This window comes from Podarcis erhardii (assembly GCF_964252035.2).
Source record: "Podarcis erhardii genome assembly, chromosome: 17".
NCBI classification, from domain to species: Eukaryota; Metazoa; Chordata; class Lepidosauria; order Squamata; family Lacertidae; genus Podarcis; species Podarcis erhardii.
In genome coordinates, this window is record NC_138515.1 from 1847728 (window position 1) to 1875424 (window position 27697).

General features: G+C 44.0%; 1 protein-coding gene and 2 long non-coding RNA genes across 3 annotated transcripts in view; all 3 read right to left on the minus strand.

The window, feature by feature from the left end:
* Positions 1-27697, minus strand: part of LOC309332767 (5'-nucleotidase domain-containing protein 2-like) — a gene marked incomplete at its 5' end in the record, with an annotated part of 38017 nt that overhangs the window by 9918 nt on the left and 402 nt on the right. Inside the window, 12 exons of the mRNA XM_081845941.1 lie at positions 9885-9949; positions 10468-10608; positions 10744-10830; positions 11512-11593; positions 12572-12673; positions 13535-13637; positions 14330-14390; positions 16846-16974; positions 18861-18954; positions 19431-19486; positions 20805-20879; positions 22157-22341. Coding sequence (XP_081702067.1) covers positions 9885-9949; positions 10468-10608; positions 10744-10830; positions 11512-11593; positions 12572-12673; positions 13535-13637; positions 14330-14390; positions 16846-16974; positions 18861-18954; positions 19431-19486; positions 20805-20879; positions 22157-22341 — 1180 coding nt within the window. The remainder of the gene's footprint in view (positions 1-9884; positions 9950-10467; positions 10609-10743; positions 10831-11511; positions 11594-12571; positions 12674-13534; positions 13638-14329; positions 14391-16845; positions 16975-18860; positions 18955-19430; positions 19487-20804; positions 20880-22156; positions 22342-27697) is intronic.
* LOC309331983 lies at positions 15364-16839 on the minus strand. The gene is made up of 2 exons (XR_014152031.1): positions 16460-16839; positions 15364-16429 (listed from the first exon to the last, which is right to left on the minus strand). It is a non-coding gene; the product is annotated as an uncharacterized lncRNA (long non-coding RNA).
* LOC309331984 lies at positions 22727-27694 on the minus strand. Its single transcript, XR_014152032.1, has 2 exons — positions 27172-27694; positions 22727-26494 (listed from the first exon to the last, which is right to left on the minus strand). It is a non-coding gene; the product is annotated as an uncharacterized lncRNA (long non-coding RNA).

Consider the following 27697-nt stretch of genomic DNA (forward strand, 5'->3'; position numbering starts at 1 on the left):
GATTGTGGACAAAACGGAGTGTTTTGGGAAGTGGCAGAGAGATATTTCCAAATTTGTCTGGCAGGGCAAAAAGCCCAGAATCAAGTTTAAGATATTAACTGATGCGAAAGAAAGAGGGGGCTTTGCCCTGCCAGACTTAAGGCTGTATTATGAATCAGCAGCTTTCTGCTGGCTAAAAGATTGGCTGCTTCTCGAAAACTCTGATGCTTTGAAAGAAAATGTTATGAAAATGATATATAGATGGTACATGACCCCAGTTAAACTTGCAAAAATATACCATTTGTCTGATAACAAATGTTGGAAATGTAAAGAAAATGAAGGAACGTTCTTTCACCTCTGGTGGACTTGCCTTAGAGTGAAGGCTTTCTGGGAAATGATATATAATGATATATAATGAGCTGAAAAAGGTATTTAAGTATACCTTTCCTAAGAAACCAGAGGCCTTCCTTCTGGGTATTGTTGGCCAGAGGGTGTCAAAGAAGGACCGAACATTTTTTATGTATGCAACAACGGCAGCAAGGATACTCGTCGCCAAGCATTGGAAAACCCAAGATTTACCCACACTGGAAGAATGGCAGATGCAACTGATAGACTACATGGAACTGGCTGAGATGACCGGCAGAATCCGAGACCTGGGAGAGGAGACGGTAGAAGAAGACTGGAAGAAATTCAAGACCTACCTACAGAAACATTGTAAATTGTATGAATGTTAAGAAGGATGCTAGATTATAAATAACATGGCACCATTAAGCTAGATGAAGTGAAATATGAAGATAAGTTAAATTTAAGAAAAGACAAATTTTGGATAACTATCAGGCTAAATTTAAATCTTTAAGGTTTGAATAAATGATATCTAAAACTAGAGATACAATTGGAAAATCAGAAAATAAGAATGGAAATAAGGTGATAAATTGCTGGTTAAAATTTTATATTTAGGAACGCAGGAGCGGGAGATGTGAGGGAGTCCAAAGAAGTTAAGAAAATATGTTAAGATATGTGTTACACTGTTTTTCGGTATTGTAATTATATAAAAAATTTGTCAATAAATATTTATATATATATATAAAAAAGATACTGCTGTCTAATTTGTTAGCTATGCTAACTTGCAAAAGGACCTTCTTGACAGCTGTTCCCTGTTTATGAAATGCCCTCTCTGGTGAGATGCAGCTCTTTTCCCTCACTCAGGGGGAATTTAGAAAGATTCCTATCCACTCTGGTATTTTATGGGTAGCACACATTGTCCCTGGCAACCTTGAAATTAGCAAGAATACTTGATTGTTTTCATTTTTTTTTTTAATAATTTTTATTAATTTTCATAAAACAAAAAACACACAAATAAACAAACAATACATGACTTCCCCATGCCTCCCCTTCACTGCACCCCTGTTTCAAAAAAATTTTTAGCAATCCTTCATTCCTTTTCAAAATTTGATTTCCCTCCAAATTTTTTCAACTTGAATATTTACAGCTATAGTTCTCTGTTTCTTAACCCTTAACATTTTATCAGTCCGAAACTTTACAACAGTTCTTAAGATATAATTTAAATTTTTTCCAGTCCTCTTCCACTGTCTCCCTCCTCTGATCACGGATTCTGCCGGTCATCTCTGCCAGTCCCATGAATTTAATCACCTTCGTCTGCCATTCTTCCAGAGTAGGTAATTCTTGCATCTTCCAATACTTTGCCAGAAGAATTCTTGCTGCTGTAGTTGCGTACATAATAAAAGTCTTATCTTTCTTTGGTACCAATTGGCCGACCATGCCCAAGAGAAAAGCCTCCGGTTTCTTTACAAATGTCCACTTGAGGACTTTCTTAATTTCGTTATAGATCATTTCCCAGTAGGCTTTAACCTTTGGGCAGGTCCACCAAAGATGGTAAAAGGTTCCTTCGCATTCATTACATTTCCAACATTTATTACTGGGCAAATGATATATCTTTGCAAGCTTGACTGGAGTCATGTACCATCTATAGATCATTTTCATTATGTTTTCTTTCAAGGCACTACATGCCGTAAATTTAAGGCCTGTGGTCCATAACTGTTCCCAGTCAGCAAACATGATATCATGACCTAAATCTTGTGCCCATTTAATCATAGCTGATTTAACTGTTTCATCCTGTGTATTCCATTTCAGCAACAAGTTATACATTTTAGACAAATTCTTAGTATTGGTCTCTAACAATTCTGTTTCCAATTTTGACCTCTCTTTCTGAAAACCTAGTTTCTTGTCCTGCTTAAAAGTCTCATTTATCTGATAATAATGCAACCAATCTCGAACTTTGGATTTTAATTTCTCAAAGCTCTGTAATTTAACTTCTTCACCGTCATATTCTATAATTTCACTGTATTTTGGCCAATTCGAATCCATGTTAAGTTTTTTTACCGCTCTAGCTTCCATTGGTGACAACCATCTGGGTGTTTTATTTTCCAACAAATCCTTATATCGATTCCAAACATTATATAAAGCTTTCCTGACAATATGATTTTTAAAGCCTTTATAGATCTTAACCTTGTCATACCATAAGTATGCATGCCAGCCAAAATTGTTATCATACCCTTCCAAGTCTAAAATATCTGTGTCTTCAAGAAGTAGCCATTGCTTCAACCAGCAAAAAGCTGCTGCTTCATAATAAAGTCTTAAGTCCGGCAGCGCAAACCCCCCCCCTATCTTTTGCATCAGTTAAAATCTTAAATTTTATTCTGGGTTTTTTGCCCTGCCAGACAAATTTAGATATATCTTTCTGCCACTTCTTGAAACAATCGATCTTGTCTATAATTTGCAGTGTCTGAAACAAAAACAACAATCTCGGCAGTACATTCATCTTAATAACAGCAATTCGGCCTAACAAGGATAATCTCAGTCTAGACCATATGTCAAAATCTTTCTTCACTTCCAACCAACATTTCTCATAATTGTCTTTAAACAAATTCATATTTTTAGATGTTAGATTCACCCCTAGATATTTCACCTTTTTTGTTATCTCCAAGCCAGTTTCTTTTTGAAAACTATCTTTTTCCCCCATCGTTAGATTTTTTTCCAGTACCTTTGTCTTTTGTTTATTTAATTTAAAACCTGCCACCTGACCAAATATTTCAATTAACTCTAAAACTCTTTTTGTGCTGACTTCTGGCTGTTGTAAAGTCAAAACTAGGTCATCTGCAAATGCTCTTAACTTGTATTGTTTAGCTCCGAGGTGTATTCCTTCAACCAGCTGGTCCCTTCTAATCATATTCAACAACACCTCCAGGACCGATATAAACAATAGAGGGGATATTGGGCAGCCCTGTCGTGTCCCTTTTTCTATTGGGATTTCATCCATGACTACACCATTCACAATTAATTTAGCTTTTTGCTCTGAATATATTGCACCTATACCGTTTTCAAAGTTTTGGCCTACCCCCATCCCATGGAGATTCTTCTTCATAAAACTCCAAGAGATATTGTCAAAGGCTTTCTCCGCGTCCACGAAAATTAAGACTGCTTTTCTATTTATATCAGTCTCCAGTAGTTCCAAAATATCTATAATATTCCTTACATTATCTGACATATGTCTCCCTGGGAGGAAGCCTGTTTGATCTTTATGAATCTCCTCTAACAACACTTTTTTAAATCTTTTTGCTAAAATGTCTGCAAAAAATTTATAATCCACATTTAAGAGTGATATAGGGCGGTAGTTCTTAACTTGATGTTTCTCAGTTTCTGTCTTCGGTATAAGTGAGATGAATGCTTCTTTCCACGATTCGGGAGCCTTTTTCCCCTCCAAAATTTGGTTACACACTTCTTTCAATGGTTGTATTAACCATTCCTTCATTGCTTTATAATATCTCGCCGTCAGTCCATCTGGCCCTGGTGATTTTCCTAATTGCATATTCTGGATGGCACCCTCCATTTCCTGATTCGTAATTTTTTCATTTAAACTCCTCTTATTTTTTTCCGAGATCTTTGATAGTCCATATTTTTCAATAAATTCTTCTATCTCTTGTTCATCTTTCGGCCCTTGTGCATATAATTTCTTAAAGAAACTTTGAAAACAATTACTAATTTCATTTGGTTTATTTATAAATTTTCCCTCTACTTCAAGGGACGTCACAGTGTTCAATTTTTGTCTCTTTTTCAATTGCCATGACAGCAATTTCCCACATTTGTCAGCTAATTCAAAAGTTTTTTGCCTCATTTGTTTTATTTTACATTCTATTTCTTGATTCATCAGTTCCATGTATTGGGTCTGGTAATATTTTATTTCTCTTAAAATCTCCTGAGATTTTGGTTTTGACCTCAGTTTCTTCTCTCCTTCTTTCATCTGATTCCAAATTTTTTCTTTCTTCTCATTCTGTTGTTTCCTTTTTATCGAATTTTGTTGAATTAGAAAACCACGCATGACAGCCTTACTTGCGTCCCATATTATTCTTCTTTCCAGGTCTGTTCCTAAATTTATTTCAAAGTAATCTTTCAGAGTCTTTTGGGCCTTTTTTACAATTGCTTCGTCTCTAAAAAGGGTGTCATTCATTCTCCATCTAAAAGTTCCAGCTGTTGTCAATTTCATTTCCATCTTTACTGCATTATGATCAGAGCAAGTTTTTGGGCAGATTTCTGTATTTTTAACCCTTGGTGCCAGATTACTAGAAATCCATATTTGGTCAATCCTGGTCCATGTCATTTTTGCTTCAGAGAAGAAGGTCCCCTCTCTTTCCAGAGGGTTCCTTGTTCTCCAAATATCAATCAAGTCCATTGTGTCAGTCAGTTCAAAAAAAGTCTTTGGAAGTCTCCCATCCTTAGAAATTACTTGTCTTTGAGCTTTATCCATGTTTGTGGAGACAACTCCATTCATATCGCCCATCATTATAATTTTATAGTCCATGAAATCGGTTAATGTCTCATGCAACTTCTTGAAAAACTCAGCCTTCCCCTCATTAGGTGCATAAATACCTACAATCAAAATTTTTTCTCCTTGCATTTGAATTTCCACTGCCAGAAATCTTCCTTGTTCATCCTTAAAAATCATTTTTGGTTCCCATTTTTCCTTGACATAGATCACCACTCCTCTTTTCTTAACTTTATCTGAGGAAATAAATTCCAGTCCTAATCTTTTATTTGTCAAAAGTTTTCTATGTATTCTGGCAATATGAGTTTCTTGCAAACATATTATATCTAATTGCTCTTTCTTTAATATATGAAACACTTGAGTCCTTTTTCGGGGATGGTTAAGACCATTGCAGTTCCAACTCAGAAGTTGCAGAGACATATTTGTTACTGGGTGTCTTTTCCACCAACCGCTCCAAGTTCTTGTTCCTGGTCAGTCGGTGCTGGAGTCAGTCCAAATGATAGATTTGCAATATCCGGTATTTCCCTCTCACTCACGGTTCCTTTCTGAAAGTCCTCAAAATTTCTCTCCAGAAAATGTTCCTTATCTTGGATTGTTTTTATTTTGATTTTCTTCCCTTTAAAGTTAAAGGACAGCCCTTGTGGGAACTCCCATCTGAATGGAGTGTTGTTTTGTTTCAGCAAGTCCACTAAGTCTTTAAATTGAGTCCTCACCTCCAAAAAATATTTAGGAATATCTTTGTAAATCTGTATTTGAGAATTCTTAATAATCAATGCCTTCTGGAAATGTAGGTTCAGTATTTTATCTCTTTCTTCCTTGGATCTTAAAGTGATTAAACAATCCCTTGGTTTCTTGCCTTGCTTCCTGCCAATCCGGAAGGCTGTAGTTATTACAAATTCATCTTCTTCTCCTTCTAATTCATCAGTCCAAAATTCTTGAAATTTGTCTGTGAGAAATTCCCCAAGGTTGCCCTCTTCCTCCTCTGGTACCAGTCTCAATTTCAGATTCTTGCCTTTCCTCTCCAGTTCCATAAGAGCTAAAGTTGCATCATGTTCATGTACCTTCTTTACAATAGGTACAAATTTTCCCTTGACTTCCTCGGCAGTAATTTTAGCAGTCTCAGCTATTTTCCTTGTTTCCGTACTTTCTTGTATTAAACGATTTATAGAGTCTGTGTTAGACGATATTGTCGTTGTGTTCAGGTCCAATCTTGTTGTTAATTCTGTCAATTTCTTAGAGTTCTCTGTGGATTGCTTAGTGAGTACTTCTAAAGATTGATTTATTTTGAGCAGTGCCTGTGTCATAGAATCCATTGATGCTGTTGTTACTTTTTCTTGTCCAGCTGCTGCTCCTGATATAGAGCTTCTTTTCTGAGCCTGCTTTTGAGCTTGCTTTGTTTTGCTTCTTGTTGATATTTCATCCAGTGGCGTGCTCATAACTCAAGGTCGTTCCCACAGGAAAGTTACAAGTGGAAAAACCCAGTTCTTGCCTCAGTACTGCAGTCTCTCTTTTAATCCTCTAGAGGGGGAAATTGTATCCAAGCAGGAATAACAAAGAAACAGGGAAGCAAGTAGCCATACAATGTCCCAAAGGAAATAAAATCCAACCCAAAGTCCTACTTTGTTGCCATTTAAAAATCTGGGTCTGTCAAGTAAAGTCCCGTTATTATGTTTCAAGTATAGTCTTACTTTGTATCCGTAGTCCTCTCTTTTTGACAGTTCGTTTCTAGGCGCTCACCGCTCAGGCAGCCTGATCAAAGGTATCGGCAGCGGAGAGTTTCCCGTTCACAGCTTACTTCTTCTAGCGGTTTAAATTGAGCCAATTTTTCCTTCCCCCCTACTCCCACTCCGTGGGGGGAAGGTCTTTTCAATGTCGGGGTTTAGCAAAGTTCAAATAAAACGTTCCCTTTAAATACAGCTAGCTCTTTTCATTGCTGCGTTAATCGTGCAGTTCCGGGAGGCTGACTTCCTTAATTTTGCCTTTCCCGTTTTCAGCCGAATCTTCTTAAAAATAGTCCTTTTCAAATATTTTGTAATTCCTACTCACAGGTTTTGTTGCCAATCGGTAATTTTCAGGAAGGAATCGGCGCTCTCCGTCAATGGCGACGCGGCTTCGCTCCACGAGCTGGGTTACGATCCTCAGCACCGCACTCACACCCGATGCCGCTCCGGAGCCTTTAAAAAGGCTCCTTCGCAATACCGGGGGGTGCAAAGGTGCCCACCGAATCTCCTTGTTCACAGGCTTCAGCGCCTGTGATTTTAGGGGTCCCCCGCTCGCCGTAGCGGGTCAGACCCGAACTCGTGGAGCAGTCCTGCCTCGGAGCTCAAGGCAAAGACCGCCATTAAGACGCTGGCGCCGACCGGAAGTCTTATATATACTTGATTGTTTTCAAATGATTTTTTTTTTAAAGCACTCAGATCCCCAGACCAGATGGGTGGGAGATTGCCTGCTCTTGACGGGATCACACTCCCTCTGAAAGAGTGGGCATGTACACTGGTGCCCCGCAAGACGAATGCCTCGCAAGACGAAAAACTCGCTAGACGAAAGAGTTTTCCGTTTTTTGAGTCGTTCCGAAAGACGAATTTCCCTATGGGCTTGCTTTGCAAGACGAAACGTCTTGCGAGTTCTTGCGAGTTTTTTTCCTTTTTTTTAAAGCCGCTAAGCCGCTAATAGCTGTGCTTCGCAAGACGGAAAAACCGCAAGACGAAGAGACTCGCGGAACGGATTAATTTCGTCTTGCGAGGCACCACTGTAGCTCCCTGTGTCCCTCTAGTTCTCCCATGGAATGCTGTTGTGTTTACCCAGCAAATAAGAAGTTACTCTGGCTCTCCTTAGGCAACATATGGCTTTCTGAAAGAAGACCTTGCAAAGGAGGGGACCACGTCACAGAGACCGAACTGTACTGGGGAAACTCTTCCATGCCACGTTCTCATAAACAGCTATTACTTCTATTTAATTAAATGCTAAATTCAGCTCAGTTCAACTTCTCTCGCCAACAGTCAACTGAAAACCACCACTGGAGTGTTCAGAGGTCACTGGAAATCCTCTTGAAACTGCTGTGCATGTAGTATCCATACCCACAATAAATGGACTGTATTATTATTATTATTATTTACTTGGTCCATCTGACTTGGGTTGCCCTGGCCACTCAGGGTGGCTTCCTACAAATTATAAAACCACATCAAACATAAAAAACTTTCCCATACAGTGGCACCTCTGGTTACGTACTTAATTCATTCTGGAGGTCCTTTCTTAACCTGAAACTGTTCTTAACCTGAAGCACCACTTTAGCTAATGGGGCCTCCTGCTGCCGCCATAGCAGGATTTCTGTTCTCATCCTGAAGCAAAGTTCTTAACCCGAGGTAATATCTCTGGGTTAGCGGAGTCTGTAACCTGAAGTGTATGTAACCTGAAGCGTATGTAACCCGAGGTACCACTGTACAGGGCTGCCTTCAGATGACTTCTATCAATCAGATAATTATTTATCTCCTAGACATCCGATGGAAGGGCATTCCACAGGGTGGGCATCACTATCAGGAAGCCCTTCTGCCTGGTTCCCTGTAACCTCACTTCTTGCAATAAGAGAACCGCCAGAAGGCCCTTGGAGCTGGACCTCAGTGCTCTTGGGGGTAGAGATGCTCCTTCAGATATACAGGGCTGGCCGTTTAGGACTTTAAAGGTCAGCACCAACACTTTGAATTGTGCTCAGGAACGTTAGTACACTTTCAACCCACACTGAGAAACTAGCCATTTTCTGCATGGCAGTGACTGCACAGCTGCCCACTTGCTACAGGCAGACTAGGCAGAGTCAACGCCTGGCAGCTGCTGGGGCTCCCTTTAAGAAACTCCAGCAACTCAGGCCTGATGCTCCAAGTGCCACCAAAAAGCTGGGTCCAGCTGCCATTTGAATTGCTCATGATGCTCATAATCTGGGCCATTGTAGAAAATTAAAAACAGGCTAGAGCCAGTCACCTGGCAATGCTTAAGAGTGCTGCTGCTGCTGCCCACTGCCAGTTAAGCCCAATGGAGGAGGGCAACTGATGATGGAGAAGACAGCCTACCAGAGGGCACCTGGACAGGGTCTTCTCAAACCTGGAGTCAGCTGTAAGTAGGCAGGGAGATTTAAGGGTTTCAAAAAATAAGAAAAAGCATAAAGCAGCTGCCACAGGCCAACAGTAACTGCAGAAAGTTAGAATTCAGGAGGCAGCAGGAGTACAGATTCCCATTCTTAATCTGTTTAGCTGGAGGGGCCTCTTTAACTTTTCCCTACTAATCGCTACCTACAGACACAATATTATTTGCCTTTCTTCCAAATGGGCACACCTTCAGAGAGGGAAAATTCTTATTTATGTAGCTCCACCATTAGTTTGTAGAGGTGGCTCTCTTTACAAATCTAAAAATAGAGCATGGGGGGGGGGGGAGAGAAGAAATGCAAATACAGTAGTTACAATTACCTGGGCTTTGTTTCAACAGGGAAACCTAGTTCCCAATGAAATCAATGAGAATGAAAGTCATGAAGCTGATCTGCTGAAGTCAATGGGACCCAAGTTCAGCTGCTGAAGTCAATGGGACCCTTATGTACAAGTATAATGAGGCTAAAGGGGCGTGGAAGTTACGAATCTAGGACAACAGAGGGGAGACCCAGATGAGTATGGAATTTTCTGTGGGACAGAATAACCTGATGAGGAGCTAGAATTCAGAAGGAAAAGCAACTATAAGTAGATCAACCTTTGTATTTCATATTTTGTTGTTGTACATTGTATTTTTGTTTTGCATTGTAACCTACTTTGAGTATTATTTTAACAGAAAAACAGGGTATAAATTGTAAAACTCATCTCATCTATTCAAGCATGCAAAGAAGATATGACCCTGCAAGTTGACATTAATACTACAGACTGAAAAAGCAAAGCACCACATGTACAGCCTCGCCCCAGCTCCCCGAAACATCCTTGGCTAGTTGGCCTGGATAAAACTCTGATTTGCCACAGACACTCAAGCATGTGGCTATTTGTAACCCTGGATCTGGCACACTGAAGCGCATGGGAAGGCCGAGATAAAATGCTACCTGAGCTCTTGTCGCTCCTTCATCCAGTCCTGCAACACCTTCTGAGCTTCTGGATCCTTGAACATCTTTTGGAGAAACAAACCAAGTGGTTAGAAATGCATTTGATGATCCCATCCTGCCTTAAAACTCACTAAACCAACTTCTGCAGAAGAAATCCGCCTTTTTACCTACTGATTAACGTCCACAGCCCATAAGCTAGCTAGAAACTTCATTTCTTCTATGTTAACTGGTCTTTAGGGCACCTTATTGATTCTATAACCAATGGCTTCAAGTTACAAGACAGGAGGAGCTGTTTGGCAGTGGAAGGGACTCTCTCAGAAGGTGGTGGACTCTCCTTCCTTGGAGGTTTTCAAGCAGAGGTTGGATGGCCATCTGCCAAGTGTGCTTTAGTTGAGATTCCTGCATTGCAGGGGGTTGGACCATATGACCCTCTGGGTCCCGTCCAACTCTACAATTTTAGCATTTTAGGATTTTTGCTATACTATTTTAGCATCCTTTGCCATCTCTCAAGAGCAGCCCTCCATGAAGAGCTCTGTGTCCTTTCCCCATTCCATTCTCAGCCACCAAGTGGACTCTCCTCTACCTGCATGCGCTCCAGCAAGCCGGTCAAGGCCTGCAGCCAGGTGAGTGCTTGTGAGTACTGTTCTGTGTTCACAATTTTGGTCTCTGTTTCCAGTTCGGGAACTATGGCCCCTGTTCGCCAGCCATGGCGCAGCATCAGGTCCTGTGGGGAGATGGGTACAGTGGAAGGAGGAAGGCATAGCCAAGCCCAAAGCAACTTCACCCACCCTCCCCTCCCTTCAACTCAGTCAGGTCACAGCTCCCACAGGCCCCAGAGAAAAAGGCCCAAAGATCTCACCGCCAGGTCACTGTAGAGATGATCTCCGAAGTAGAGAACTTTGGATCCACGCCAGCCTGTAAGCTGGAGGAAGTCAACGAGGTTGCCCTATATTTTATTTTTTGACAGTGGAATGAGAAAGGGTGCATTAAAATCATCAGACAGGTGATGTCAGTTAAAGGAGTTCTATAAATACAGGAACAAAATGGCTACACAATTTTTACATTAATATAGATTGAGGTTAAATATAAGAGGCTGAATTTTGACCTAGAATTGACAAAAGATATGGAATTACTTGCTGGTATGGAGAAGGCAGCCTGGTGCCAACCTCCAGAAACAGAGAGCGCTGGGTAAGAAGCCCTCAATGGGCTTTTCTTCTCTCCCTTGCTTGCCCACTGTGCCATGGCGATGGTGAGGCCAGACTAGGCCGTTTCCTCACCACCAGAGAGAGAGAGAGAGAGAGAGAGAGAGAGAGAGAGAGAGGGCCTGACATCTGAAGGGCCACACAGGCTCCTGTCATAGGGTGGAACTGGATTAGACCTGCGAGAGAGGAGATTACTTCCCCCATCCCTTAGGTATCTGATTTGACATCCATCCAAAGCTGCCTCAAGAATATCCAAGTGGAGAAAAGACAAAGTGTGTGTGTGTGTGTACAGATGATGATCTGCTGAAGGACTGACATGCCCAAGTTACAAGCATGGAAAGATCTGGTGTATTAATTCCATTCTTCCAGAAGACAGACAATCCCACCACCATGACATTTTTATCGTCCACAATACATTTCCTCACCTGCTTATATACCTGCCCCTTCTCCAGCTTAGTTATTTTGTCCCACTGCAGATCCCCATTAGCATCCAGTCGCCGGAAAGGTCTGAGGAGAGAAGCAAGTGGGGGGTGGGTGGGGGGTGCCAACAAGACCCTCTGTTCTCCCAGAGCTAGGGGGCATGAGCTCCTGGGACCCAGCACCTGGCCTCCAAACCCACAAAATCATTCTCACTTGCCCACCCTCACACTGTTTCTGGGGGAACCTACACATAAGATTGTGTAGATGTTTTCTGCAAATTCTTGTGTGAAGTGGCTCTTGGAGCCAAGGAGCTTTGTATTTGAGCTTTGACTTTGTATTGCATTTTGGCAATATTATAAAAAGTGCAATTTAAGATGCACCTCCTTAAAGACTTATTTTCATTCTTTTATTTATTTAACAAAAATATATGTACCTCTTGATTGTAATAAAACCTCCATGTGGTTTAAATGTCAGTAAGACACAAAAAGGGAAGGAGAAGAAAGTATACAAGATATAGGAAAGAAGGGGAAGGATGACAGGAAGTGAAAACAGAATATTCAGAAGTCATGTATAATTTACAAAGCACCCCTATCTTCATAAAAGCAGACAAGCATTTCTGTCCCAAGCCAGTGTAAGTGTGTAGCCTTCCCCACCCCACACACTTATTTTTTCTGTCTCACAGAAAAGCAAGCAGAGGGCTATTTAGGGCAATCAAGCAAGTCAGTATTAAGTCACTTTTTTAAAAGTAAAGGAAGGAGGAAAATGATGCAGTTGGGCAGATAGCAGGATTTCAGATTTACACAGAAAGCCCCCCCCCCCCAGCAACAGAAAGCAAACAGAATATCTGGCTCTCTGGAAAGTGGCCAGAGGCAACCTGCCAGGTTCTTAAGGCTCAAGTCTCTATACTGACTGGTGTAATGTGTGCGAAGGCCAGTACCACTTCCCAGACTTCAGGCTGTGCGCTCTGCCCCCCAACCGCCCAAGGTAGATGCACTAGAACTCATCCCTCAATGTGGCATACAGGATCTGGAACCCAGCAGGAGCTTTAGAGTGGGCCACACTTACTTGACACAATCATTGAAGAAATGAGGCTTGTCTGCCTGGACTATGACCACGTCAAAGAAGTCCCGCCAGTCTTTACCAACCATGTACCGCATCCCTTTATTGCTGGAAAGAAGGAAAAAGGCACATTAGGAATAGGAGAGGGAATGTCACCAGTAGCAGACAGCAGAGGGAGCTTCTATGGGCTCTTGCAACAGAGAACAAGGAAGCCTGAGAAGGGCAGCAGATATTCCAGCAGAAGAATCAGCAGAGTGCAGGAGCTAATAATAATAATAATAATAATAATAATAATAATAATAATAATAATAATTTATTTGTATTCCGCCCTCCCCGGCCAAAGCCGGGCTCAGAGCGGCTACAATTCACTCCTTTCTCACAGCCCACAGTAGTGCTCCCTATTCATCTTCCTCCTTTATTCTCGTATCTACCATGAGACTGTCAAATTAGTGTAAGCTGTCTGCCTGAGCCACCTAAAGGGCTGGGGCTAGTAGTGTAACACTTTAGGTCAAACCTAAAAAAATCTTCAACTATCTCAAGGGCCAGCACATGGAAGATGGAGCAAGCTTAGTTTCTCCTGCTCCAGAGGGCAGGACCCAAACCAATGGCTTCAAGTTACAAGAAAGGAGATTCTGACCAAACAAGAACTTTCTGATGGCAAGAGCTGTTTGACAGACTCTCCTTCATTGGAAGTGTTTAAGCAGAAATCGGATGGCCACCTGTAGTTACGATTCCTACACTGCAGTGGGATGGACTCGATGACCCTCAGGCTCCCTTCCAACTCTACAATTCTATGAAAATGCAGGAGCAGCTGATGCAGGAGAGCCCTAGAGATTCCAACAGAGTGGTTCAATATCAGCATTTAAGCAGAGTTTAAATAAAGTCTATTGTAGATCAACAGTTTTGGACCAGGACAATGCTAATCCCCAGCCTACTTCTAGCTTGCTGCCCTGCTATGTTCAGACTCACACAAAGCTGAAAGGGCTGTTGGTGATGAGGAAGAGTTTCTTGCCACACTTGGCCAGGCGGTGCAGCACGGCGTATGTCTCATCCCCACGCAGGATGTACTTCTCTGCAGAGGGAAAATGGGCATTAAAAACTTCTCCATGCAGACAGAACCAAGAGACAAACTGAAACGAGGTTCACTGGGTGGGAAGGAGCAGTGCTGGAAGGATTGTTGTTTTCGTTTTCTGACTTAGGCTGGGCTTTGTGTATATGCCTACCTTGTGGAAGTGAACAAAATGTACACAATGTGGCACAATGCAACCCCCCCCCTTTTAAAGCAAGTTTCTAGCCCTTGTTGCTGTGCAGATGCACATGAAAGCACCTGGCCAATCCCTCTCTGATTTCTGAGACGAAGCGTGGGGCTTCAGTCTCCTGGCTTCTCCTGTGACTGCAGAATTTAGCTTTCTTGGTGTGGAATGTGCTTGGTCCAGGCACAGAGAATGCACAGACGAAGAGACTTCAGCCAGGCCTGATCTTTGGTTTTGCCTTCCCTTGAGCAGTCCACTGCTTGGTTCACTTGCTTAAGCCTCTGTGCCATTCTGCTAAATTACTTCATGCAGAAAAACAGCCCATTGTGGAACATTTCACTTCCGACACACTAGGCTAGCTAACCAGTGTGTTTTGTTCTACAGCTTAGCTAGTGGGTAGACGCTCTCCCCTTGGGAAAGGCAGCAGGTCTGGAAAGGCCATTTGCATCCCTTGCAGCCCTCTGCTTGTGTGGTTGCCCTGCCTTCAGCCCCTTGGCAGATGGATACTCACCCAGATCCTGCATAATCCACTTGTACATAAAGCCTTTAATATGGACATCCCGGATGGCATCCTATTGAAAAACTTTTTTTAATAATAGTTTTTAAAAAACACCTCAGAAATACACAAACAAATTTAACAATGTGCACACTGGCCTAGCTCCCCCTGACCTGCGCTTCCAATGCTTCACCAACACCCTGAAAGTTGTGTTCGAGAGACGCTACTTTGGAAAGGAAGGCTATACCGCTCCCTTGCTCTGCACCCCTTCCAAGCTGGCTTTGGGCTAAAGGGGGGGGGTCTAAGAGCCGGAATCACCCCACTTGCCCCTCTATCCCAAGCTAGGTTACCTAGTTGGGTGGGGAGGCACTGCAAACTTTTGCAAACTGACCCCAGCCTCCCACAAATCACTTGCCAGTTTTTGTGGGGGGTAACAAGAATCCAACTGGGACTCCAGAACTGTAGGAAGAGGGTTAACCCTTTCCTTTTTGGCCCTGCTTTCCCTGACAGGGATGTGGGTAGAGGGAGTTCAGAGACACTGATACTTGCTTGTTTTCCTCCACAGGGCAAATAGCGGCTTCAGTGTGTCGAGGGTGTGTGTGTGCATTTACAAGGGAAAAACCTCTCCGTTTGAACCACAGCCCAAATCTGATTTGAGAAATCCCACAGGTGTTTTTACCTGTTTAAATAAATGCAGCAGACCTTGCTACAGTTACAACTAGCTTGGTCCTTGCCTGTTTCTGTCTTTCTTCCTCTTTTAAACACAGAGAAATTCCCAGCTACTTTCCAAAAAAGTGGTGCGCACACAGTGGTTTAAAATGGTTTCTAAGCACTCCATGTGTATACACTTTCGGCTCTGACAACATCCCATTGGCAGCTTGCACTCTAAAATGCATTCTGCAGACAGGTTTTTTTTTACATTTGTGGTAACATTTTGCTGCACACCCCTACCTGACAGCACTCCTCAGTGGTCTTTTTTTTAAAAAAATAATCTGTTTTTTAATGCAAATCTGGCATAACAGAAAAGTTGTATCCAAAAAATTTTTGGCTGCCTCCATAGGAAAATGAATACATGTGTGCATACCCACAATGGGCCTCATGTTTCTGGAACATAGGGAAGGTGGGGAAGTACTGAGAGGAGGGGACAATAAGACACAGTGTGAATACATCCCATCAACTACTAGCCACTAGTGTGGACAGGAAATAATGTGACAGTGCTTTCCATTGCTCATGTGGATAGGCGTGCAGACAAGAAGAAATGACCAATCCATACTTGTATTGGTAGGTTTATTGTAGCTTTGAGAGACAGAGTAACAACAGGAACCCCCCCCCAGAAACCCAGAAGACAAAGGTCTGGGATTACAGGTGCTTCTAATGTCAGCTCATTACATACAGTGAAGATACCAGGTAGCCTGACATTTGGCTGGTTGATAGGGGATCAAATACTTCTTTCACTTTCACAAATACTTCTTGCACATCAACCTCTGACTTTTGTCTTCTGGGTTTCTGGAGGTTTTCCTGTTGTTATTCTGTCTCTCTCAGCTACAATAAACCTACCATTACAATTATGGACTGGTAATTTCTTCATCAGAGGGCAAACGGGCAAATTTAGCAGGGGATCAAATACTTTCCCCCCTCACTGTAGAATACAAGCATGAGAACCCCCTAAGCCTGTCCCTATTTTCAGGTGGAATTCAATCAAATACAGGCAAATTCACATCCCGGGAGGCTAATAGAATTGTGCAATTATCATTGATTGGGAGGTCTTGTGTAGCAAACCTGCTTCCCCCTTAAGACTTCTTGTGATAACAAATGCACTGGGAAGTGTGGGGCAACACAACGTCATCTAATCTCCCCACAAACAAATCAGAAAGTTGGCTTGCTAATGAGCATTTGCCATCTAATCTTCCTGCAAACAAATTGGAAGGAATGCTCAATAAAGAGGTCTCTTGGAATAGTCAAAGGGCCTATGTGCATCGAGGCAGCAATGGAGCAATGCTATTTATGACAATGCCTGTTCTGACCTCTTGCCCTGGATCAAGGAGACAGGCAGGCTCCAGAGAAGCTGTGAGTCTGAGAGGCAGAGCCAGATGTCTCAAGTTTCCAAAGATACAACTAAGAAGGAGACTTGCCTTTTCAAAACACAGGCAGAGGAGGAGAAAGAGGCCCCTGCCGTGTGCCTTGGGGCAGCTGGGCTCCTTGATAAGCCTCCCTGGCAGCTAAGCAGGCAGCCCCTCCCAATTCTCTCCTTGGTTCAGGACAGCCTGTTCTGCTGTGGCGAGATACGTCACTCCCTCCCACAACAAAGTAGTAAAAAAGAAAGAACTGAACAGAGCCCTTGAGAGCACTCAAATCCTCCTCCTCAATTTGCCTGCAGGGTAAACCACAGAGAACACAGAGTCCTTCCTCCCCCCACCAAAAAAAGGACACCTAGCAAGCAACAATCCTCCCGCCAATTCTCAACACAGAAGCCTACATCTCAACACTCAGCAACAAGAGCAGAATATGCAGGAAAGTGGAGGGAAACACACCGTTACGTCTTTGTAGAGATGGATGGGATCGTAATCAATGTCGTTGGTGATGAAGAAGTCATTGACTACGGCCAGGAGGGTCATTTCAGGGAGAGAGAAGATGTCCATAAACTGCTTTATGGCTGGACCCTGGGAAGACCAAGGGAGGGAAGGAGAAACAAAAGATTGTTCCTGGCTTGAACAGCAACTCTCAGTCAGAACTGCCTGCACTCATCACCCATTTCTTGCTAGTGCAAGGACTGTAAGTGTCCAACTTTGCAGAATTCCTGGTTCATCCAGTCCAGCTACACATCAGAGCCCTACATTCACCAACCACCTTCAAAATCCACAATTAAGTGAGAGTGAGCATATTTACTTCCGCTTCCATTATTTGATTTATCAGATACAGTCATACCTCGGGATAAATGTGCTTCAGGATGTATTTTCGGGTTGCACTCCGTGGCGACCCGGAGGTAAGGGAGCACATTACTTCCGGGTTTCACCGCCTGCGCAGACGGTCAAAAGGACGTCATGCGCATGCACGGAAGCAGCGAAACACGGCACGCCCAGATGCATCTTACGTTCTATTCAGGATGCGAATGGGGTTCTGGAACGGATCCCGTTCTCATCCCGAGGTACCACTGTACATAGATCCAGACTGAAGAAAAATGGGGAAGGCAAGAGACATCAAGGTTAGATAAAGGCAGCTAGGAGGTACAGAGCACCCTCCATGAGCAGGGGAAAGGGGCTGCCGTAAGACTATTTCACCGGGAAGTTCTTGCCTACCCACACTGCATTCTGAGTGTCAAACAACACACTATGTTAAATGCATAGTTTCATGTTCTTTCATTTGTTTAAAAAACATAAAATAGCACCTATGGAATGTTCTGATCAGGATCAGGACCAGGACGGTGGTACCTTAGGATGTGAAAGTGGTGCATTGAGAGTGGGGGGGGGGGAGGTCATTGGTTTGGTTTGTTCTTGTTTTTATTATGCATTTTGTGTTTTTATCTTGTATTTTTATGCTGTGGATTGTCCTGAGATCTTTGAATGAAGGGTGGCATACAAATTTTATAAATAAAATAAAGTAACAATTTCCTCTCATGTTGAGCCAAAAACACACACACAGAGCTCAGGTTATCTGCACAGTAAGAGCAGAGCTCAGGTGTTCCTTCGGCAACAGTCATCCTCAGACCGAGCCTTAAACAGGAGCTGCAGCTGTATCTCAGTTGCTGGCTCTGCGCCCATGAAGTGAAAAACCGGACACAAAAGTTGAGCTATTTTCTGCGGGGGTGGGGTAGGGGGCAAAGTTGTTAAGTTGTTCATTGTTTTTAATGAAATTCACCAAAACCGACACTTCTGACATGGGCTGCCACACACCCGGATTTTCCTGGACATTCATCGATTTCCCCCCGGACGCTGTTTACGTGGGCTGAATACCAGACGTATGGCAACACTATTTAAAGGGGCCAAGTCTGCTTTATCTGCCGTTGACTCTTGGGGAGCGGGATGGCGCTTGAGTCCTCTGAGTCAGGGCAACATTACACCTTCGGCTAGAGAGGCTCACACCTCTTCGACAAATTACTTCTGGTTAGTTATGTACATCTAGGACTGGCTCCAAGGGCAACGCCAGTACTGGCATGTGGGTGCTCTGCCAACATGATGAAAACTTCACTATGGATGCCCCTTTTCAAAGAAGACCACTTCATCCTTACTCCAGCATCTCAGTTTGCCATGCATCCTGCAGTATTCCCTGCAAAAACTCCTGAGACAATGCAATGCCCTACCAAATACTTGGTAGAGAAACCAGGTGAATATGGAGGTCCAGCCTAGAAAGTAGATGCAACTGCAGGCCAACTAAGCTCCCTTTATAACTTGGTGGACCCTGGATAGCAGAGATACATAGGAGGGCAAATAAAAGGAGCTACACTCTGCTGGCACCTGGTCCCCTCTTGCCACATCTCAGTCAGAAACAGAAACGAGAGACACTGGCCGATGGCCTTCAAACCAGCTCCAGGGCTAGCAAGGGAACCAACCTTTCCATAGAAGCCACTAGCCTGGTGGAGGGGGATATGAAGGGTACCGTCATACAACGCCAGCACCTCGTCATCTGGAACCGGTTTCAAGCCCCTGTGGAATGCCAAAAAGGGGAAAGGTTTAAGAGCTTGGAAGTGTCGCCAGGAGCGCATCATTTCGCAGCTGAATCAAAGTACTGCATGTGAGTGATGTGGCTACGAAGTTATGAATTCCAGTTTGACTGGTGCAGACATGATGCGGTCTCCTTACAAACTAGTTTGCAAATTTTGAGCCAGAGCAAGGGATGGATGCTCCTTCCCCTCTTCCTTGCTTTGTTTGACTTAACCATGGTTTAATATTCCATGTGAACCACAGTTAGCCATGGCTAACACAAATTTAACCAGAGTTTTCAAGGGAGATTAAAAGGACCGCATGCCTTTGGGACTGCTTCCCAACTTGCAATTTCTATTTCCTGGGAGTCAGGGTTATAATATTAAAAAATAGGTCTAGGAACAGCCTCAATTCCAATATCTCAGCTATGAAATTCTGCTCCATCTCAGCCATTGGGGGCCAACGTGAGCAACACTTACCGGTAAACGGTGCCCAGCTGAATGTAATGAAAGGCATCTATCTTCATGAGCAAGCCCTGTATGGATGACAGAAGAGAAATGTGGAGTCAGCACACAGGAAACCTATATTGCAAATTAGTTCATGAAACGATACTTTATTTATTGAATTTGTATAACACCATCTGAAGATGACAGGGCGGTTCACCACATAAAAATACAAAATATGAACACAAAATACATTATAAAAACAAGAGCAATAACACTCTTCCCACAAACACATTTAAAAGGACACACAGGGTGGTCCAACCCATGGCCAAAGAGCTCCATGTGGCCCCCAAAGCCTTTTACGGTGGCCCATGGCAACATTTGATGCCCCATCCTTGCACTGCCTTCCCGAAGCTGGATTAGCAAGGCGCTGGGCTTTGGGAAGTAGGTGTGAGGGCACTGACAGGGTCCTAGATTCCTCTTGCCTCCTTCCCAAAGCCTAGTTAGTGCTTTTCCAACTTTGGGAAGGAGGGCTCTAGGACCCTGCCAGAGCCAAGTGCCTTCATTCCAAAGCAGGGCCGGGTGTGTGAGTCAAATCTTGGTGATCCCACCCCCCATGAGACAAGGCAACGTGCAGCCCACTTGGTATGAGAAGTTGGACCGCCCTGATCAGCCAAAGCCAAAGGACTAGTTAAAGAGAAACATTTTTGCCTGGCACCTAAAGATATGTAATGAAGGTACCAGGTGAGCCTCTCTGCGGAGAGCCATCATAGAAAAGGACACTCTGGTCCTCACATGGAGGACACACACAAAGAAGGGCCTCAGATGATGATTGCAGGGTCTGAGGAGGTTCATATGGGGGGAGGTGGTCCTTGAGGTATTGTGGTCCTTAGCCATTTAAGTCTTTATAGGTCTAAGCCAGCACTTTGAATTGGGCCCAGAAACTAACTGGCAGCCTGTGCAGCTGGGCCAGGATTGGTGTAATATGCTCACACCGTCTTGCCCTGGTGAGCAACCTGGCCACTGAATTCTGCACCAGTTGAAGCTTTCAAACGGTCTTCAGAGGCAGCCCTATGTATAACGCATTGCCTGCCCACATTTGTGCTACATGGATGACCACAACGGAAAAAAGAACAAACTCTTCCCTTGGCTTACAATTAACCCCCTGCTGAAAGTGACCCTTATTTGCACAGGTGACAAGTAATAATGCTTAGCATGCATTTAAGAAGACTTTTTAAATGTTCCAAGTTGATTACACTACTGCATTAGGCCATTGCAGTTCGGCTAATAACACCTGGTGACTTCAGTCTAAAGTGAGATTTGACACATGCACACACAGCTCTGCTCTTCCAGCCTCTGCTGTCCTGCCAAAGCCACAACAACAGGACAAGCCACCTGTCTCTGTCTCACCTTGGCAATGTCGTAGTGTAAGCCCCGGATGGCAAAGTTCGGCCAATATTCATACTTCAGGATGCCCTTTGGATACTGATGGGACAGAACAAAACATACGATTTGCAAGGTTGTCAATCAGTTTAAAAAGTCTAGAGCATTTCAAGTGTCATTTGGAAGCGGATTTCAAAGATAATACTTTTTCTCGATGAAGTCAATGCGGGGAATTGCTTGGAACCATGCTATCCATATTTATCAGCTACAATTGGGATCCCAGAGGCAAGCACAGACAGCAGGGATAGGGAACCTCTGTGGCCCTCCAGATGTTGATGGACTACAGCTCCCATCAGCCCCAATCCATTAGCCATGCTGCTTTCTGGGGATGATGGGAGTTGAGAGTACAACAACATTGGGAGGCCCATACAGGTTCCCAAGCATGAAGGGCAAATGCACATTCTACCCATTAAGAGGCAAAGGAGGCATGAAAGGAGAAGCCCTCTTGGTCTGTCTGCCCTGATCACGTATAAGACAAGAGGTAAAAGTTAACTTTCTAGCACTTGAATGTGGAGTGCTAAACCCTTCCCTTTCCCCACTGCTTCAAGTGTCTCTTCTAGCCTGGGTCACTTTGGATAACTGAGCTGCCAGAAAAGTGCCTGCAGTGACAGAGCATGGTGAAGTAAAGACAGCAGAGGGTTCAGCTTCGTCCACCTGAACGCTCCTTTTGATGCAAAAACCAAGCACATACAGTTTACACAGAACAGGACAAGCATACAAACATGACTGCCTCCTCCTCTCATGTCTTGCTTAGCCTAAGGCAGGGCTGGGGAACCTTTCTAGCTCCACTGGTCAGATCCTGGCCTTGGCTGCCAACCACCTGGTGTCACTATGATAGCAAGTGCCTTTGACTTCAAAGTACAGTACAAGAGTCCTGCATTGTGCTTTAAAATGCCTGCAGCTCCAGTTTTACTGCCCACCAGCTGATGGGTGGTAGAGCCACAGCCTGTTTTCTGCAGACATCCGGTGTATGAGGAAGTTCCGCACAGGGAGCACTTTAGCAGCCAATTCAGCGCTGCTCAGCTGACAGGTGGTATATCCGAAGCCTGATTTCCCTTGCCAATGCACAATTGTGAACATGGTTTAAGTGTACATATGATGTCAGGTGTGGGGGCAGGTGGGCAAGTTTTGGGGGAAACGGGCTCATGGATCAAGCAGGTACCCTTGGTGGGCTAACTTTGGCCTGTGGACCACAGGCTCCCCACCCAAAGGTTTTCAAACCTTCAGTTGCCACCATTTGTCCAAGCCAAGCACCCTCCAATTTTGCCAATTACTTTTCTCGTGCTCTAGTCAACAGGACATGCAAGCTCTAGAGGTACCTTATACTGCTCCACAAGGATGTCCCGAGCTGTGTTGTAGATGCAAGAGTGGAGGGCAGGTGAGTATAACGCCAGTGTGTAGTCGTAGTCAAATCCATAAACTCCGATAGTACTCAGGGAAATCTCATTGTTGGAGTAGATTGTTGAAGGGTTCAGAAGATTGCAGACCCCTGGGGGAAGCAAATCTGGAGGAAGATGGAAGCACAAGCAATTACCGCACACTTCCAAATGGATGCCTCTTACGGACAAAAGTAGGGGTACCCAACACATCAGAAGCGTTGGCCTCCTGAGATTGTGTGCTATGCTGCAATGACACGCACACAACACCATTTCTATACATTTCTCTCCATTCGACAACCTATACTGCACTCCCAGTGCCATAATAAGGCAAGAAAATCCAATTTTTTGAAACATAGAGATTCACCAAAAATAGCCAAATATATGGTTTTATTTAGTTCCAAAAGGTAATAAAATTGTGATCCAGGGATGGAGGGGAGGGGACCTGACTCATTGCATGGATGGGAGGGAGAATACAAGGAGCATTTTCTGAGGGAGTTTTTAGATAGGGCTTGATTTGAGATGGGAGAAAGGGATTAGGATAGAATTTGTCTGAGGGAGAACTAGTTCTGATATGAGTTGAACAACCACACTGAGGAGACAATCTACAGCAAGAGGAAGGAGTCTCACAGATTAGATAGGAAGACTGGGTTGAGTGTCTAGAGAAGGTATTTAGACTGGAGGGCTAAGTCTGTGCCAGGGGAGGTAGAACCTGTGGGAATACAGACTACCTGGGTTTCATTCTAGCCAGAAGGGGACAATTCTTCTAGGAAAAGATGATTCCCAAGCCAGAAACAAGGGGTGAGGTGACCCCCTGGGTCTGTTATACAAAATAAAATACCTCAGGAGGCAGATTGTTAAGAGAGTGGGTAACTGACAAAACGTGTCCCTCACTCATGAACCAAAGTTAGTGGGATAAGTCCTCTACAGCTGCGTTTGCACACAACGCTAAGCCATGGTTTATTCAACAAATCATCTTGCAGATGAACAAATAAGCCGTGGCTCCTTTCTCCAAAGCTTGGTTTGATTTCCAGATGCTCTTGCCTATGTGTCATCATGAGTGGCTGCAGGAAACAAGCAAATCATAGTTAAGCAAGCCTGTTGGGTTTGGAAATAATGTCAAACCACAGTTAAAACAGGTCATGGTTCTTAAGCCAACAACAAACCATGGCTTCATTTTGTGGTTTGTAACCAGAAAAGAAGCCATGGTTACCCAGCTGGGCTGAGATCAGGCATTCAAACAAACACCACTTGAGCTAAGTAAAACATGATTTAGCATTATGTGCTAACCAGGCTATAGACAGGTTGAAAGGAGTGCATGGCCATTTTCTTACTGGTTTCTCTGAAAGGCAGAAGGCTAAGAAATAGGAATTTAGTTGTTAAGGGAAGGGTCAGATCCCTGAAAAAACAGGTCCTGTTCCAGCTAATCAGGACCTTCTTTTCCATCACAGAATAGGGAGAGTCCAGAACCTAGTTCTCAATGGTCTGATAAATCTGTATCTGAGCTGCACAACTTCAGATGACTGCTAGGAGTCATATAACTAAATGCTTCTCCTTAAAAAGAAAACCTTGAATACAGAAGTAGCAAGGCAGGGAGAAGGGTTCCAACTTAGCCTTCTCCCCAGTATGCCAGCTTTCTATGGAGTGTTTTTCTATGAAGGATCAACCCATCATGTGAACCACTACCTGTGTCATGGTATGCCATTTATGTAAGAACTAGGGCCCAAATTATCACAAAATTGGACCATCTCAGCCTCACTCTCCCCCTGCCCCCCCCTCCAGTGTACCATACTTAGTTAGTTCAGGGTGTTGAACTCACAAAGCTACAGTTCCCAGCACCTTTAAAAAAAGTTCCCAGGTTAGGGTGGAATAAGAATGCTTTAAATCCAGGGTTCCCCAACTTCTGTCCATGGACCATCAGTGGTTCATGAGCTTCATGCAGGTGGTCTGTGGTGTGTCTGTTGATTTGTGGCTGAAGACAGGAGGGAGATGGTACATCCATCACATTAAATATTGATAATGGGTTTTTTTTTAATTGAATTTGCATTACTTCTTTTATTTTTTTGGATTTCATTTTATTGCAATACTTCAAGTGACTGTCTATCTGACCTCCTTGGAGAGTCTCCCCACCTCTAAGTCTGTTCTTGCACACCAGCAATCTGTTGCTACTGAACATTTCAGGAGGCATCTTGCATAGCCAGGAGTCCTTGTTACCCTCAGGGCTTTATGTCTGCCACGTCTCAGCCTCTGAATGTGCTTTCCATATAGGGCTAAGTCCTCAGATCCATGAAGATACAACAAAGAAACATGCCTCTAACTACGTATCGTGTGCATGCCTTTCCTTACTATTGAGTGACCACAGGTAGATTCCACATATACAGGATTAAGGTATAAAGCAGACATGATGGCTCCTAAATAGACCTCAGCCTCACCCCACCCCAAGCCTTAATTTATTCTTTTTCTTAGAAATTAAGAACTAGTCATTTGGATTCCTCCTTATTTAAATGAGCAATATGAAGGCCATTCAGTGCCATTCTATAATAATAAGAGGCTGCCGGGTCCATCACCCAATGGCCCATCTAGCTCAACATCCTGTTTTCACAGTAGTCCACCAGATGCCCACAGGAAGCCCACAAGTAGAACCCGAAGCCAACAGCACTCTCCTCCCCCACTTCTGATGGCCAGCAGCTGGTATTCAGGAGCTTCCTGCCTCCTACTTGGGAGGCAAAACATCCCTTCTTCAACCACAAATCTGCAGTCACTCTTTTAACCACCTAAATGAAGCTTATCTCCATGAACCACCATTTGAGACTGCCTGCTAGACAGCAAAGATTAAATCTCCCCACAGTAGCCTTTGCCACCCCTCTGCTCCTCCAAATTAGTTCTTCTCTAAACGCTATTATGGCTTCACATTCATGGCTGGCTTGGAAGCTGGGTGGGCCCCACTGGAAACAGAATGGATCTTGGCCATTCTCAACTAGAGTGTCTGCTTTGCACGCAGGTCCCAGGCTTGATCCCCAATAGCATGTCCTGGCAGGGCTGGGGAGAGCCCTGTGTGAGATCCTGGATAGCCCCTGCCTGTCCACATGGGCGATCCTGAGCCAGAGGGACCAAGGGTCAGATTCAGTAGAAGGCAGCTCCTTGTGTTCCTCAGTCCTTCAGGGAGGAGCCTGGACAAGTGGTAGAACTGGTTCACAGCCAAGATATAAAGCAGCCAGTTGCCCACACAGCTCTCAGTCTTTTAAGAGTACAGACTGCTATACCTGGGCAGCGCACACACTTTGCTGCTCGGAATACATAGCACTTGTGCAACAGCAGACATCCTGCATTAGTTAACCCTGTCAAGGGCAAGCAGGCACACTAATGAAGAATTTGCCTTATGCCAAGTGATGAGTCAGCTCATCTCGGAGCACGGAATACACGTTGCCTTCTGTCATCTCCCCCCCCCCCCCATAAACTGGTTGAGCTGGAAAGAAAAATTACTGTATTCAGCAAATGCTGAAATGCGTAAGATTCTTTGTGGTCAACAGGCAAAGCACAGAGGGAACTGCTGGGTCAGACAGCCTGGTGTGGTCAAATAAACTTTGTGGGTAGCGATGCCACAGTTCAAGAAACTGGCAGTGCCCAGGAAGGAAGAAACTGTTAAGCTCTGTAATGCGTATTTTTGTGAGGTGCAGAGGAATGACAGTGGGAGGGGAAGAAGAGAGGAGAGAGAGACATGGCAATTTGTGTAGCATTTAGGAGAAAGTCAGGAATTAAGAGCAGGAGTTTGATCACTTTGTGCATCCAAATAAGTATGTCCATCCTTATTACAAAACTGGATTAAATGCTGTTAACGTTACACTAAATATACAAAAGCACACTATTTTGCTCTGGTTTACTTTGAAGCTAACATCATCTCTACAGGGTTTGTTAGAATCTTCAATTCCGCAGATGAACATGTATAAAAGCGGGTGAGAATAGGAAGTCGTCTTAAGCTAAGTTGAGGCACCTATGCTCTCTACAACAGCTCTCCAAGGTTTCAGGCACGGGTCTTTCCCTGTCCCTATCTAAAGTTGCCGGGGACTGGGGAATAGTAGTGGTGGTAATGTAATGCTGGCATTGTCATACCATGAAATTACATTACCTTCTAATTGTTTATCACATGTTTTAACATAAATTGCATAATTAAGTCCACTCGCCAGTCCATGCCTCCTCCCGATCTCTGTAATATTGATAAAAATCCTGACCACAGAAAAAGGGAGAAAGGGAAAGAAAATAGAAGAGGCAACAGCAGCTTTGCTACTGAGCTATAGCCCATCCCTGGCTGCAACTAGAACAGATTGATTAAATCATGTTAAGGAGTAACTAATCTATATTTAGTGGTTTATAAGGGGGGGGGGCACTCTAAAATTGCACTGTTCTCCCCTGCCCCAGCAAGCTTGCTAGATGCATACTTTTGGCTGGTCCCTGACAAGGACTGGGAGAACACCCCCAATACCTGGAATTCAGAAGGAGAACCCAAAATGTATGCATCATATTTTTGAGAAATCAGGATCTCCTTCTTTGGACTGGGGGTGATTAATACTACAGTGGTACCTCGGGTTACATACGCTTCAGGTTACAGACTCTGCTAATCCAGAAATAGTGATTCAGGTTAAGAACTTTGCTTCAGGATGAGAACAGAAATCGTGCTCCGGCGGCACGGCGGCAGCAAGAGGCCCCATAAACTAAAGTGGTGCTTCAGGTTGAGAACAGTTTCAGGTTAAGAACGGACCTCCGGAACGAATTAAGTACATAACCCGAGGTACCACTGTACCATGTTCAGATGAATCATCCGTTCCAGTCAGTCTTATAAGTGCCTCCACCACCTGTATTAATCAGGCAGATTTAAAGAAAGAATACTTTTTTAAAATATGCAAATATTTACAAAAATCAAGGGTAGCAGGCATCATTTAGAAGAGGCTTCTCTCCCACACAGGAAGGAATGGCTCTTCCAGATTCATGGATGCATAATCTAAAAACAAAGAAAGGATGGCACTTTCTTCCAAAGATTTGTTTTACCTATTTTTTGCTTGCAAATTTAAATCAATTAAAACTACTGTGATAAAACAACTCCAATTCTTTAAAATTCACTGTGTTTGGTGTTCTTGCTGCGGAAGAGTCCCGTGGCACCGTAAAGACTTAACAGATCCACGCCACAGGAAATGTGAGCCTTTCCCGGTTGCTGCTGCTGCTGCAGCCGCCGTGTGGGTCTTGCTCTCTTCCTCCCACCCTCCAAAGCCCGGCCCGAAAAGCCAGACACAAAGCAGCCCCTTCTCCCGCTTTCCCTGCCCGGCCATGTCTCCGAAACAAGGGGGAGGGGATCCCCCGACGACCCAGCTTGAATGGCAGCAGAAAGCAGGCAGGCTCCGGAGCAAATTCACCACACCAAAAGCAGCAAGGGAGATGCGCGAGTCCTCGCTTAAAGAGGAGTCAGGAGCCGGGTTCCCTCGGGGCGGCAAA